The sequence below is a fragment of the Sphaeramia orbicularis genome, chromosome 17, assembly GCF_902148855.1.
Source record: "Sphaeramia orbicularis chromosome 17, fSphaOr1.1, whole genome shotgun sequence".
NCBI classification, from domain to species: domain Eukaryota; kingdom Metazoa; phylum Chordata; class Actinopteri; order Kurtiformes; family Apogonidae; genus Sphaeramia; species Sphaeramia orbicularis.
In genome coordinates this window covers 9130570-9147024 of record NC_043973.1, presented here as the reverse complement: position 1 = coordinate 9147024, position 16455 = coordinate 9130570, and the positions used below count along the sequence as shown (strand labels likewise).

Here is a 16455-nt window from a genome sequence, read left to right as displayed (position 1 = left end):
GTGTATAATACATCTTTGGTTTGTTTTTTGAATGAAGTGTTCTGACTTTTAAAATGTTGCCATGTTCAGTAATAAAGTTGTAACAAATAAGCTGGACTAATGTACTCTGGTCTTATTTGAATGTAGAAAGTAAGACAGAATAAGAATCTTAAATCTTTATTTGCTTGAATTTACACAAAAATGAACACTTTTCTGTGGACAAACGGGTCATTCCAACAATGTAGAAATGCAAAAATCCAAAACTCCTTTTTAATGCAGTTCCTTTCCACAAGTAATGCCTGAATTCTGCTCATGTGACTCACTTCAGAGACATAGGCTCTTTGTAGGTCTCTGCTGGGGCACAAAACTTAACTGGGTGCTTCTGAATGTCATTGTTGGCAAAACAATGTTTAATTATTAAATATTTGTTCATTGGCATGGACTAGTTGTGAATACACAACTTCTTAAATAGTGCCAGTTTTGGAATCTGTGCCACTGCATAGTATTAAATTAGTGCATCCCTAATGAAATGTACTCCAGACTGCATTTATATTACCATACTAGACTTTGTCCTATCACTGGGACATATTACATGTATTGCTCATGTGCATATTGTGTACATGGCAGTGACGTCTCAGCAGAGCAGACAAGCAGTTTTCACATGTTACAGGTTAACATTTCTTACAGTACTGACATTCACTGCAGACAAGGCTTGAACATGTGCATTGATAAGGCTTCAGGGGTAACTTCCATGGACAGCAGGTTGTTTGACTTTTTTTTTTTTTTTTTTTGCCACTAATGATGGCTGCAGATGTAGGGTTTCATTTATTTAAACATTGCACAAATATGGTGTTTCCCTATACAGAAGCCAAAAGTACAATCATAAAAAATGACGAACACTAACATTTCAGTGATGATACAATACTGGTGAACTGCTTTAACATGTTTACACTTCCCTTTTTTTCCATGGTTTCCCTGGACAATGTGCTGACATCAAAACAAAGCACATTTAATATAGATCATTTGCATTGCTAATGTTTAGTAGGATGTATATAAAGTTTATCATAGCAGATATTCACACTGCTCTACTGTATGTTTACACTGAGCACAATTCCCTTCTGCATATAGGCCCATCTACTTCTAAAAATATATCCTGCATCACTTACTTGTGTAATAAAATAAATATACTACTCTGAAATGCAATAAATATGCCTGGGCTTGTACAATGTGCTAACTACAACAACAATCCATGTCATTTGAATTCATTTTTAAATATTATTGCTATGATCATTTGATGTGCACAGACCATGGCACGTTGAGGAAGAGGCGGCTGCACCAAAAAAGGCAAACAGCTGGTTCAGTGTATTCGGAGATGATGGGAAATGTGAATTTTGGACATCAGTCATTAATTTTAGTTTTACAATAATGTTCCTGAACTAAGTTGAACCTCAGGTAATGTTTCCATAGCCATCATAGCAAAACAAAAAAATAAATCACACCTACGGATAGTTTTCTTTGGTCCGACAGTTGGTGTGAAGGCAACGTAGAACAAATGCTGAGGGTTTGATGACTTAAATGGACGGGATGTGACTGGACGTCTTACTGTACTCTAGCCTCGAGGAGGGCATTGGGCAGCAGCTGTACCTGGGGGGAGTTGCAGCTGTTCAGATGGCGCAGGGAGTCTGCTCCCAGGTAGGCCAGCAGTAGTTCAGAGCGTCGGTGCAGCAGGTGGAGCATGTCTTCAGCCAGACTCTCCACTGAGCAGTAACGCACCTTATCCAGATCGAAAATGTCCTTCAGAAAGTACAGCACCTGATCCTAAACAAAGAGGTGGTTTGATTAGTACTTTCAGGGAAACAGACATGACACTGTTCAAGAGAGAAGATGAAATTTTTAAAACGGGTTTGTTTTTGAGATGGACCTTGAAGAAGCAGCAGAAGTCGTGCAGTGAACTCTTTGGCCCAAGGAAGCCCCAGGCCAGGACCGGGCTGATCTGTTCACACACCGTGTAGAAATGAGCAATGAAGCCATCAGACACCTGAAACAAAGATGACAAGAAGCTTTTCGCACCTTGTTCACACAAGTTTCCGAGGGTGGGAACTAAGCTAAAACAAAATAAAGGTCGAGTTCTGCAGAAAAGTCAGTGAGATATTAAAAGACTAAAGTGTCTTGTCACACTTTGGAAATAATCTGATGGTTTACCTTCATGTGTTGTCTCTTCTGTTTCAGCACTGACCAACAGCTGGATGCCACCGCCTGTGGAAACAGGTGTTCAATAGTTATGATATACATGCACACAAACTGCAGATTAATTCAATGGAACTCGTATCACAATCAGAAATACTCAAAAATGTGGATAAACAGACTTCTTGGAACTGCACAAAATAGAAAAAAAAACTAAGGATTCATAATATAAGGCACAAAAAAATATTCTAAACTATATAGTTGTATTATTGCGAAATGAGAAATACAGTTTTACAATCAAAATATCCAAATCTGGCTGTAGAGCGGGTGCTTGTTAAATCCATTCTGGGCTTAGTGTTTTTGGAAATCAAGGACAGACAACAAAAGGTCACCTGGACCAAGAATCCAACTGTTTGGGATGTGATCCACTTTACGTACTGTTAAACACTGTCCTAATTCAGCAATTAACATAATATTTACAAATATGTCGTGTCAGTACTGTTGGTAGTCCGTAATTTGTAAAAGATGAATGTGACTAAGTGGAAACTGATTTAATAGATAAGTGTTGTATTTGGTCAGTGTAATGTTCACTGGAATCATTGTAAAACATTTGGATGGAAACCCATCCATTAATTCTAAACCTGCAGAACAAGTCTGAAATGCATGTGTTTACTCACAGTTTCCTTAAAGGAGCTGTTCAACCAGCGGTTGTTGATTACATTCTGGATGGAGATTGGTGGATTCTCCAGGTCCTCGAATGAATCCATCAGAATGAAATCCAGCACTATGTCGTAGAAGTTCAAATGTTTCACCTGATGAGAACAGACATTTGATATCAATATTTTTTTTTACTGGAGAACTGGTTATCGTCCTGTCTTCATCAGAACAGTTAAGCAGCACTCTCACCCCTCGTGTGGCGAGCTCCACCTCTGTGTTTTCCCAGTGCTCCGTATGCTCCAGGAACGAAAGCATCTCTTCAAACACTTCTTCAAATCTCTTTGGACTCTGGAGGAGCGAATGGGAAACATTTCCAATAGTGAAGTCCTCTGAAGAGGCTCAGGTTAAACAGTTCACTGGCTTTTAACACTTGATTTAATGTTACCTTGTGAGCTTTAACAATAATGGAGGACAGGGTTTTCTTTCCAGTATCAGCCAGAAATGTCCTGGTTGCCCTCTCACACAAAATGAGCTGAAGACAAAAAACATTCAGTTCATTACAGCATTTTCAGTAATTACTGTCACAAGTAGAAGTTTGGTATTTTCAAATGCAATAATATGATTCAGTAGGTAAACACATCAGGGATGATTAGAATTGAAATGATCAGAATCATTTCATCCTGCTTTGACTGAATCTAAACTGTTTATACTTTGGATAAAAGCTTAGAATCAATATGTCAAGTAATAAATGTACCACAGAACAGTGAAAATAATTATATATTATCAGCAGAGGATTGCCCAAAACAACATTTTCATTTGTCCTCATTTGGAAACATGATTTATTGAGCACATACCTGACATGCCTGTCGCACACAGTGCAACTTGGCGAGGAAATCTACGTCTCCGAGACACTCCAACATCTCAGTTCTATGAACACAAAGATGATTCAGGAGTTTATTTCACAAAGATAAATATGAGAGTCGGCTACATATGTAGGATCACTGTATGCCATGTTGATCAGTGTAATTTACCGCAGAACCCTGCAGGAGATCTTGCCTTCCTCTGCCATCTGCAGTGCCTCCTCGTAGAAAGGGTGATGACCCAAGATGCTCCTCAGCTCTCTGTGCTCTGATAGCTGAGACAGATCGCAGAGATGGAAATACATGAGTCAGAATCAGAATACTTTATTAATCCCAAGGGGAAATTATTGGGTGTTACAGTCACTCCACTCAAGAATAATAAAAAAAGTAGCAGGAAAGAAATAATCAATACAACAGAAAAAGAAGATAAATAAATACATGCATGCACCAAATATGCATATTAAAACACTCTATTAAGACAAAATTACAATATGTACGAGACAATATATTATCAATATGATAATTAAAGAAATATACATAAGCAAAAATATACTTGTGTGTAATTACAGTTACATGGTTATAAGATGAAGTTAAGCTGTCTGACGGCCAAAGGCAGGAATGATTTCCTATGTTGTTCAGTGGTGCATTTGGGTGGAATCAGTCTCTCACTGAACGTGCTCCTGTGACTGACCAACATGTCATGGGTGAGTGGAGTTGTCCAAAATCAAGGCAATACTGGACAACATTCACCTCTCTGACACCACAGTCAGAGTCTAACTCCATCCCCACAGCATTAGTGTGGTTTAAATAACTGTACAGACTTGCAAACCTAAAGTGACCTTTCCCCTCCAGCAGTGTACATCAACTCCAGCTTTCACCCTGACACATGCTTTTACTTTGATGGGCTGGCACCGGAAAGAGTGTTTCTCTGAAGCTCATTAGTAGCTGAGTCTTGACCTGGAACAGGAATTTCCTGACTCTCCTGGTAGTTTGAGGTGAATCTTGGTTTATTCCACAACATTAGCTCTAAAATGGATAAACATGGGCTGAATGTTGTGCTTTGCCCCAAAGTTTTAGAGACTATAGTAAAAACAGCTACTGGCTAAACGTGAGCTATATGTCCAACCCTGATGGAGGAATGCTGAAGGTCTATTTATAGTGACCCACTTTTGTATCTGAGTGCTTTACACTCATGGGTCAGGATGTTTTTGCTGTTGTAGGTTCTTATTTTACGATAGTAATTTACTTATTTTAATTATATGACATGTTCTGCACATATTAAGTACCAGCCATGCTAAAGAACATTCTCAAAACACCTTTAACTTTGAAAGAGTCTGGGGTTTGGACTTCAAGCTTATTAACTGGACATTGCATTCACTCATTTGGTATACAACAGATGTTTTATTTTTTTCCGTACATATTTATTATTGCTATGCATTAACATTACAACTTTTCACAATAATATTGTTATAACACTGACTTTCTCCTCCTGATAAATAAAGTATACATAAAAGCTTATCTCTTAAAACTTTAATCAACAACTTTAGTTTGGTTCTTTGTAGGTCAAGTACACTGGTGAGCAACCAACCCCCCTGCTGACTTAATGGGTAGAGCAGATAAGCTGAGTGATGGTAAACACAGGCAGACGACACCTCAGGGAACACCAAAGCTGTCGGAGTCAAACCCTGCTGTGATCCACTCAGTGCTGTAATAGTACAGATGGTTTGACTTTACAATGTCTACAGGATCCTCTTGATTTTACTCTTAATGTTTTGAGTAACAAAACTATTTTCTGAGTAATATGAACATGCAGAACATGACTCACCTCAGCAGCAGACACAAAGGAATCAGTGGAGGCAATGCTGATGCTGTCTCTCAGACAGCCATCGTCCAGCTCGTCTCTGGACAAACTCTCTGCCATTTTAAAAGATGATGGAGATTTTAATACACAGTTTATACTTCAACTGTTTTATCTGTATGACCTAAAAAACTATATATCACAGACACAACTGGCCTCTTAAAGCTTTGGTTTTACCTTCTTGTATTTGCATTGGATAGTACATAAGTCTGTCTGAGTGACTCACCCTGACTATTGTTGTGGACTGATGGCTCTGACATACCCAGCACTCCCTCAAACTCCTCCTGCAGGTGATACGCCCGCTGAAGCAGAGACTTCAATCTGTGGATGAACTCTGCGCTGATGACATCCTGAGCATAAACACATCAAGACAAAGTTCATAAAATTAGTTCACTTACCTGATGTCTACAGAAGGTAGACTCAGTACTTAACTACAGGAAACACCCATTAACATGCCATTTTGTAAAAATAAAAATCATGACCAGAATCATCTGAGGTGTTTTTAAATCCAAACAATTCATTATTGGAATAACTATGCCACTGACCTGATTTTCAATAAATAAGCTTTCTAAAGAGCAACTGTGTCTATCTGTGGACCTATGTTTGGGTGTCAAAGCTTAGCTCTTTAACCTGGACTGATTAAAATCCTACCAACCAGGTTAGAAAGGCAAGGAGGAGGTCATATTTAAAGCTGTAGTGGGTGTTCAGTGTTATTTGTGCATGTAATCTACAGTGTTGTTGGGTAGCGCTGAACAAACTGTTACATAACAGTGACATGAGTACAGAAAGGTTGAATCAATGTAGTAGCTTTTTTGATCATTTTATGTACCTCATTTATCTAGTGAATGTGAGCCATATGGCCAAGTGCAATATCCAAACTGCAAGACCTATTATTTTGAAACATGTAAAATGCGCCTCAACTTACTATCAGCAAATCAATAAGTAATGGAACATGCTTGTTTGGTACAGACTCAACAATCACAGTATTTTTGTATTTCTTCAGTGAAAACCTACCACAACCACTAAACTGAGACTCATTTCATTATCAGCAAAGGAATATTTTAAGGCTTTCTAGTGATTTCAAAAATGAATGCATAAATCATGTAATTTGCTGTAATTCACTGCATTTGTTAATATGATTAAAGCTTCAAATAATTCTTACGTAAATATAAAATTCCTAGATGTAGTGTGCAATCAACACAAAGGAAGTCAATTTACATTCAGATTTTTTTGTTAAATAGTATTTTTTTCCCCGTTTAAACCAGAATAAAACCATTAAGACCATCAATACTGAGCTTAGACACATTTCTTAAATGCACCAACAGAAGTAAGAACAAAACTCAGGTCTATATGTAAAAACAGCCAACTGTGTTTCAAACCTTGTAGTCCATTAAAGTGACTTCAAAAGCAACAATTCTTATTTTCATTAATGTTTCTACAGGTGAATGATGAATAAATTTTGCTCTTTAGAAATTAATGGGCGTAGTAACTCTTAATTTAATTTGTTTGTTATTTCACAGCAGTGAATCAGACAAAACACAAATTACCACATCGGCAGCTTAAATCATAATGAATGCATTGATAATGACCCCACTCATTTTTTTGCACATTATTCAGTCCTCAGTATGAAAAGGCATTTATAACACTATATTTCAGTTAAGTGTGTCTGTTTACCTCCATGCTCTGCTCAGCGATGGCGTCTCCAGCTCCTGTTTTGATGGAGGCACAACTTGCGTCATCCTCACCTTGTCTGCTCCTGAATGTTAGCGCTTCCTCCCACCGCCTCAACGCCTCCTCGAACAAATCCATACCTGAAAACACATATGCGTACACTCAGATGACACAGGCTTATGATGAATCTGATGACAAAAAGAGGTGATCAACTCTTCTGTTCTCCCAGATTAAAAACAAATTTGAAAGAATTCATCAGCATCTCTCCTGTCACAGTGAATTTAAAAAGCCTCTTTACCCATCAGGTACAAATTTTCTGGCGTGGTGACAGGCAAATTGACAATGCTACAGATGTCAGTGTCTCCTGGTCTGTCCCAGCAGGTGGATTCATTTGCACAGGTGCTGCTGCTGGATGAGTTCATGCTTTTTACCTGAAGAGAAAACAGCCATAAAACAAGTAAACATTGAATGCTAGTTTTCAACATTTCTATGAACAAATTCTTCATAACAATTGACCCTTTGGCTTACTGAGGTCAGACTTTGCAGAGACTGGGACAGCTTTCTGTAGGATTCTGTGGTGAGAACTAGACCGGTGGAGTACCCATTCTTGGAGTTGAGAGATAGAGTAATGTTTTGTTGGCTGGCGTTATCTGGATAGACAAAGACAGCAGTGTAAAGCAAAAGACAGTACACAATGATAATGTTACCCATGATATATAAGCATGTACTGCAATTACACAGTGAATAAGCTACACTTAACCTGACTGTTGTAACCAAGAGTACATTTTTCTGCAAATGTAGGAACTGTTTTATAACCTGATTTTCTGACTAAGCAGCAGCTTCTTATTTAGAATAATGATTACAGTTCAATCATACAGCTCTAATTTAGATATTAAAGAGAAATGGGAACTAGAGATGAACATAATAATTTCTGATGAACAATGGGAAACTTCATTTGAACAGGGACATAAAACAACAAATAGTCCTAACTGGAGGGACTACGGATGGAAGCTAAAAATGAGATACTTCAGAACGCCTCGTATAACATCGAGATGGAGCAATACCTCATCTTTGTGTTGGAGGGGTTGTGGCTTGGTAGGAGACCATACACATATATTTTGGGATTGTCCAAAATTATCAGAATATTGGAAAAATATTCAAAGAGAAATAAAAGCATGTTTGTCCATAGACCTACCAATGAAACCATCACATTTTATACTGGGCATGATACCTGAGGATCTTCAGGAAAACAGTCAAACAAAACTGCTTAGAATACTTTTATTGATTGCAAACAAAGTAATAACAACCTCCTGGTTAAAGCCACAACCCCCCACAATAGTCCAATGGAGGGATAGAATTCAGGATGTATACAATGGAATATACCACTGCAGTGTTACAAATGAAAAGAGAAATATTTATGAACAACTGGACCCACATTAAGTCACATTTTAATTTGATGTAAGTGTTGTTGCTTTTCATTGTTGTTGCTGTTGTGGATTTCTATTTTGCTCAATCTCAGATTCTGAAAGAATGTCAAGGTTCTACCATGTTGTATTTTAATGGCTGATGTTGATCTCTCCTGAATATTGTGGTCCCTGTGGCCTTGGACTTGAAACAACCATGGACTACTACCCCCATTAAGACTGAGATGTATATGTGTGTGTGTGTGTATATATATATATATATATATATATATATATATATATATATATATATATATATATATATATATATATATACATACACACACACACACACACACACACACACACACACACACACACATATATTTCTGTTATATAATGATTTGTTACAATGCACTGTATGGCTACACACATGAAATCTAAATAAAAAGAAGTTAAAAAAAAATCATACAGCTCATATATTCATATAGCATTTGTATACTGTATTTTCTCAAAGAAAAACCAGGAGTTGGTTACAAGTTTGGTATCTAACAATCTCCAGGGTCAAGGTCAACGCGAACAAATACAGGCCAGTCCTCAAACATGAGCTAAGTAAAAAATAACATGGATATGGACTTCTGGTGTGGCCAGTTCAGCATTCAACAAATTCAACAATATAATGATTTCAGCAAGTGTGTATCAGCAGAATTTATAGGTGCTACAGGAATGTAATACGTACATTAATAAATGCTCTGTTTATTAATGAATTGGTTCTACTACTGAAATGCTAGTAGGCTTTTATTATGACAGAATTAAGGACGCCTTGCATTACTTTTAACATCACAAATGGGAATGGATCATCATACTAAATAGGATCATTTCTACTAATTAAACAGAGGAAATTAAAAATAAAGGCCTGATACAAATAAAGGCTTGGTACCTCCTGCAGATGAAATTAATAAATGCCCTAGTCATGAATAGATTATAGTTCAAGTGTTCAGTTGACTCCACTTAATCCTGCGATTCTTTTCATTTCTCCTTTAGAGCATTTCAAGGTTACCCAGTAGTGGCTTAATGTGTCATCTGATTACATCACATTCGTGTAACTGGCCTAACACACTAAATTGAGATTACAGGTCAGTGAGTTGCTGGTTAAGGGGAAAAAATAGAGTTAAGTAGGCTTCCTACCATTCTCTGCAGTTGCTTTAGAGAAAAACTCAAAGTTGGCCTGCTCCCACTGCGGAGGGGGATTCCTCTTTTTGCCCTTCCTCCTACGGAAGCGACGGGCCAGGAACAGGAGTGACACGGCACCAAAGGTAGTGGCAGCCACAAGCTTCTTGGTACCTGTGCTGACACTCACCTGGAAGACAGTATATGGATGACTGTAGGGTTGAATATTTAAGCAGCTATGCACCCTGTTTTTTTTTTTGGTCAAATGCAGTCCTTCAAGTCCTTCAGTCCTTAAAAAATTTACACATTTTAAGCCATTTAATATTGTCTCCTATGGCTACAACTTTAGGTCAAATGATTATTAAATCCAATATTTTTCTCTATCCAATATCTGATAAAATTTGTTATTTTCAAAATGTGTTAATTGCATACAGCTACTGCCTTTCTAGTTACTATATTGTTGTCTTGAGCAATGTCCCACCCACAGCACTATCTGATTGATTACACATCACAAGTAACAGCAATCAGTACTGAAATTACAAAAAAAATCTGATTTATTTCCAAGTGTGTATTATTTATAATCTTTCCAGTTACATGTGAAAACTAATATCAAATATTGATGAAAATATTATTGATCTGACAATCAAGAATATTAAGAATAGTGTATATATATTACGAATTAGTCCAAAATTTGACACCATGTTTATTTTCTGCAAATGCAGATCAGTTATCAGTTTCCCTAATCACTGATGGTCAGTAATGGCCAGAAAAATGCTAACTTCTATTGGTTGTCTCCTAACAACTCAATAACTGTATATATGTTTCGTTACAATGATACACAACATCAATGGTTAAACATTGCTTTGCAAAAATGTGTCAGTCCATTAATATCAATGTACACTGGCAAGAGACATTTGGTAAACACATATTAAGATAACATAACCACTCGGTCTCCAATAAATAGTAAAACAGTGTATCCACTGTGCATTTTTTGCACAGAATCTATGCTACCTCCAATAAACTGTGGGACCAGTCGAGTGAAAGTGAACATCTGTCAAAAATGAAAGTTTCACTTATCATTTCTCAAATAGGCTATTTTTTTTAGCTTAAGAACTATTTTATGGAACTGTTCACAAAATTTCAGTATCACTTTTAGAAAAAAAGGTATAAAGAATCAATCTAAAATGAAACCTAAAAAGGACTAAAATATGTCAGTGCACTATTGACTTTAATAATAATATTTTTTCTCGCTTGTATAAGTGATACTTTAAGTCTGTGAATCTGTAGGAACTAATTATTCAACAGTATAAGAACATAGAAAGGTACAATCAAATGATTTGTAAATATGCTCTGCTATTAGCTGTATATATCACTTCACTTGTAATATGTATGTTAAATAAAGGTTTATTAGCATGTTTGTAGTGTTTTAGTTCCAGCAAAGTCTTTTATTACTGTATGAGTACTGAACAAAGTGACAAACTGCTGTCCCTGTGTCACAACATATTTGTGTTCATAAAAACTTATCATTTAAACATTTTTATCCAATATTGATCACAAATGTAGTTTAACATTATAGCTAAAGCCTTGTTTCATTTAGTATCAATTTCTTATACGCAGTAGTAATTTAAGTAGTTTTACCCCAAAATTTTATTTCTGTAAATTGTAACGTATCATGTGAAAGTACTTACTGAGACCTATTCACATACGTATTAAACATAGAGATAAGTTATGTCGTTTTCAACACAGACCTTACTGAACATGAAATGTGTCCCTGTGTCACCGCTTGATCTGGCCCTGTGATGATTTGAGTCTAAAACACCATGACATGTTGACATAAATAAATGCAACAACGCGAATGCCTTGCCTGATCAGAGTTCAACAGAGGACACATAACTAAGGGGAGTCAAAGTCCAACAGGCAATACTGAGTACTAGCTTGTCATGCAGACTTTTGAAGAATCCATTTCAGGTAGCGTGTGTAGACTTTCTGTGTCTATACATAGGCACACTGAATGACAAGGGGGATTATCCATGCTGACAGTGCCACTGCACATTCACAACTGAAGATTACATAAACACTGAGTTTAGAGCAGTGACAATTGTAATACTGTTTTTTTTTCTAAGCTTATGAATAGATTGGGATGATAAAATATTGCTACTTGCCTGCAGTGATCTCTGTCTCTTTTTCAAGTTCATCTGTATGTTAGTCTTGCTACTATGAGATTCTAATGATATCAAATCCACTATGTGCACGACTCTGAAAACATACACTACTCATGCAATGCCAGATGAAAAGAATGACAGAATATACTGGTTACAATCTTGAAACATTATACACAAAAGATGAAACACTTTTTCCACAATAATCTTTAAAAATGTTTTTTGTTACTTTTTCAAATCTGAGAGTCATTAGTTTTATTACTGACCTTGTGGATTAAAAATGTTGCTCTTTGTATTGCAAGTCTACAGTGATGTTACCCTTCTGACTTACGTGTACATCTTTAAATTCCACTGCTAAGCTGAAACATTGTCTTTTACAAAAACAAATTTTAAATTACCATAAAATAGAGTTTCAAAGTAATCCTCAAATAGTACATCAAGACAGTAGTATGAGGCTTGATGTTTTGTATTTCTTTAGATAGGCACCTGTATACTTTCAAGTGCTTTTCCTACCAATATCTTCTCCTTACACCCAGCTGTCAGTCATAAAACTAAACTGCTCTGGCATATTATATGGTATTAGACATTTCCAAAGAAGTTAGGTGGGAAGCATCTGCAAATAGCTATGAGGAACACTTGAAGTGGAACTGTGAAAGTCAGCCAGAACAGCTCATCATTCATCCTACATTTAAGTCAAATCAAATAGGTAATTCCTGGACACTAAAAAGAATAAAAGAAATTAGAAAAAAAATGTTTAAAGTGTTTAAACTGAGGAATTTGGGAATTAGCTACAATGTAGAAATACTGGTCCATGGTTCATATCCTACCAGTATGCACAAACAATAAAGACATAAATAAACACCACAACCTAAGGAGGTAAGGGGGAATAGTTTGAACAGAAATGAAAAGGAAATAATATCGCACTATGGCCACAGCGGCAAGAAACACAAAAACGGCTTCACTGCCTCTTGCTATTGCAGCGTGGAGCTCCGCTTCCCACAAAGCTTGCAACAAATTTCAGAAAATGCCCGAGTGACCTACTGGCTCTGTTTGTAAAGAAATAGATTGTTTTTGGTGGAGTACACTTTGAAATGGGAAGAGATTAAGGTGCGTAATCATGGAAAGATTTACAGATTCGTTGATACTTAGGCTATGACTCGGGTTTAACAGATCTGATGAAAAATTAGTGACAAAAGTCATACGCAGCTTTAAAGAATCAATACATAAGATCTGTGTGCTTATCAACTTAATATGAAGTTTCTGATAGACGTGCGTTTTGTTGCTTGGAGAATGTCATTTGTTGACATTAGCCAACTCCATTACTGAGCTAACTACTGTTATAATACAGGGTGTCCCATAAGTCTCCATACATAGGAAAAATAAACGTTTCTTGACATAAACCATTTTTATTTATATAATATGCTCTATATGACTGCCATTTTGTTGGGAACACATTTCAATGCGTGTCCTCCACTGCTGAAGAACTATAAAGAAGAAATATAAAGAAATACATGTTAGAACCATGGAATGTATTATGTCTCCTATGTATGGAGACTTATTGGGCACCCTGTACAAGCCACAATACATTTTTTTTTAGATGTTTCACACTCAGCTAACAGTCTTTTTTCAGGGCAATGATGGCTTTCCACATTCCATACTAGATCACAGTTAGCTTCAAAATATTTGTGTATTAATAAATTCTCCAGGTAGGGGTACACTTGAAACTCATATTTTAGCTAAACCAAACAGAATCAAAACTTACTTTGTGTTGAGACTTCAAAAATTACTGTCCATTTATGGAGTAACACCTGACAAATTCTGTGTTAAGAGCTAACCACAGACATGAACACAATTTAATATACAAAAGACAAATGATAGAAACCAGCAAGAATTCCTAGAAGCAATGTTACAAATACGTTTTCAAACAGATGATCACCTGAGCCAGGGAGTTGTAGAAGGAGAGGGGTAGGTCGACCATGCGCAAAGCAGCAGCCTTGACAGACAGCTGTGAACTTGCGAGGGTCTCATGTGTCATTGTGGTGGTCTATACATGACTTGGAAACTCTCATATCCCCATCATGAGTCTATTCTCTGGAGCTGAAGAAGAAAATAGGAATGAGTGGCTTGCATGGATTAAACAATAAGCTGTTGACATATAGTACAGTATGTACAGTTTATGACATAATCCTTGGCTCATCTGAATAGGAAGAACCACTTACAAGTATATTGTTGTTATACTCGTATATCTGACTAAGACACTGTGAAAAAAATTCCCCAATAACATAAATATTTTTTCAGCATAATTATCAAGTACAGGAAAGCAAAACTGAGAGGCAATCATTGATATATGCATGATGGCATATTAGGGCCATACAAGAAAATTAAAAACACTTGCCACTTTGAGAATAAAGTCGTAAAATATCAAGATAAAACCCACAATTTTATGAGAATAAAGCTGAATACAAAAAGAGTCATAATTTTACGAGAATAAATTCGTAATATTTCGAGAATAAAGTCATAATATGAGAATTAAGTCGTAGTTAAAAAAAATAACGCAAAGGATATCATACTTCTATGAAATTAAAGTCGCAATCAATCGAGAATAAAGCCATATTACGAGAATAACGTTATAATTTAAAAACAGGTGGGAAAAATATCATAACTTACAAGAATAAAGTCGTACCCACTTGTCGCATAATGGAGAACTTTGAACATTGTGTGAATCTATACTTTCATTTGGGGTTTACGCACAATGTTAACCCACCATCAAGACATTGTCATTGGTCGTCCGGTCCAACAGCAATGAAAGTTGCTGCTTCGTTTGTTGCGTTTGCTGTATCTGAAAACCGTCATCAACAAGGCTTAAGGCTTACAATTTATAAACTATTACTTTTTATCGCACTATTGCAATTTTTTCCCCAAAAAATATTACGACTTTAATCTCATTAAAGTACAACATTATTCTTGTTAAATTGTGAGTTTTTTTTTTTTTTTTTTTTTTTAAAACAACGACTTTATTCTCATAATATTATGGCCTTATTCTCAAAATATTACGACTATTATCTCATAAAAGTAAAACATTATTTTCGTTAAGTTATGAGTTTGTTTTTATATAACGACAACTTTATTCTGATAATACTATGGCTCTATTCTCAAAATATTACAACTTTAATCTCATGAAAATACGACATTTTCGTTAAATTATGAATTTATTTAAATTACGACTACATTCTCATAATATTATGGCTTTATTCTCAAAATATTATGACTTTATCCTTGTAAAATTATGACTCTTTGTATTCGACTTTACTCTCGTAAAATGAAAGGTTTTATCCCGATATTTTTACGACTTTATTCTCGTTGTGACACGTGCTTTTATTTTCTTATGAGGCCTTAACACGCCGTCGTTGATATGACCATCACCAGAGGTAGAAACATTACAGCTTCATTTGACAGGGTATGCATATCTGACTAACTGGACAGATAAAAAAGCTTCAAGCAAATTAACAATTGCGACAAGCAGTCCCACATTGTTGTACTGCAATTTCTAATCTGAGTTGTATCCACCTGACATGACTGTTTGAAACATCCAATTAACTACATAAGAGATTCATGAGGCTCATCACATGGATGTTAAGTCCATTTGCAGCTCAGTGTTAATCTGGCAGTGTATATGGTTTGTTAAGATTCTTGGCTTTGTTTATGTTGGACGGATGCATATGCAGCAACGAAGTGTTTGGAAACATAAATTTTGCTTTGCAGGGGACAAACAGGGATTCGTAAACAGATGGAAATAATACTATAACATTAGGATATCGTTGTGGTTTTTATACATAGCAGGCGCACATTAAAAATCTGATAACCCTTACAGTATTTCTCAGCTATTTAAAGTGCACAAAGCCTCTGTGACATTGCGACTACTTTATTATGAATGTACTATAGTTTATTTGGCTATCATTACATTTTCACTAAACAATATTATGACTAAATAATCACTCCCTCAAAGCTAAGACGGGAAAAATGACGGTGACTAAAGTTAAATATGGACTTTATAACTTGTACTTTGTGGTACAAATAAAGAAAACAAGTTTGCGCCGAATTTCTCACTATATATATATATATATATATATATATATATATATATATATATATATATATATATATATATATATATATAAATGAGTATTTATACGTCTCTGGGTACACATGGTGAAAAATTGCCCAACTGTTACTGGCCTGCATTAGTAACTAGCTTAACGGCTAACTGATATCAGCTAGCACATGAATAACTAGCTACATGTTTTTAGCCAGCCAAGAATAAACCGTCCACAAACAACAAAACGATGTGTCGGTTTACTGGCTGGCTGGCTTGTAGTAAATATAGTGAACAGAATATGGAAGTAAGAGCATTTACCTCCTGAAGTTAGCTGTCGATGTGTCCCTGCTCTGCCGGCTGACCTCAGCTGTAAGTGAAGGTCCAAGGAGCCGCGCGAGCCCATCTAACTTGAATTTCA

The 16455-nt window shown here is 36.1% G+C and overlaps 1 protein-coding gene across 2 annotated transcripts; it reads right to left on the bottom strand.

The window, feature by feature from the left end:
• Window positions 1-140: 140 nt before the first annotated feature.
• Window positions 141-16443, bottom strand: miga1 (mitoguardin 1). 2 transcript variants are annotated; one of them, XM_030161106.1, is made up of 16 exons: window positions 16356-16443; window positions 13878-14038; window positions 9801-9972; window positions 7738-7859; window positions 7508-7640; window positions 7213-7349; window positions 5765-5888; window positions 5506-5594; window positions 3852-3955; window positions 3675-3747; window positions 3266-3352; window positions 3070-3168; window positions 2841-2975; window positions 2182-2235; window positions 1901-2017; window positions 141-1797 (listed from the first exon to the last, which is right to left on the bottom strand). In XM_030161106.1, the coding sequence occupies exons 2-16, from the start codon at window positions 13974-13976 to the stop codon at window positions 1579-1581; spliced, it is 1764 nt and encodes a 587-aa protein (XP_030016966.1). In that variant the 5' UTR covers window positions 13977-14038; window positions 16356-16443; the 3' UTR covers window positions 141-1578. The 2 variants fall into 2 exon arrangements, with proteins under 2 accessions (XP_030016966.1, XP_030016967.1); XM_030161107.1 differs by having other exon boundaries at window positions 13878-14032.
• Window positions 16444-16455: the final 12 nt, after the last annotated feature.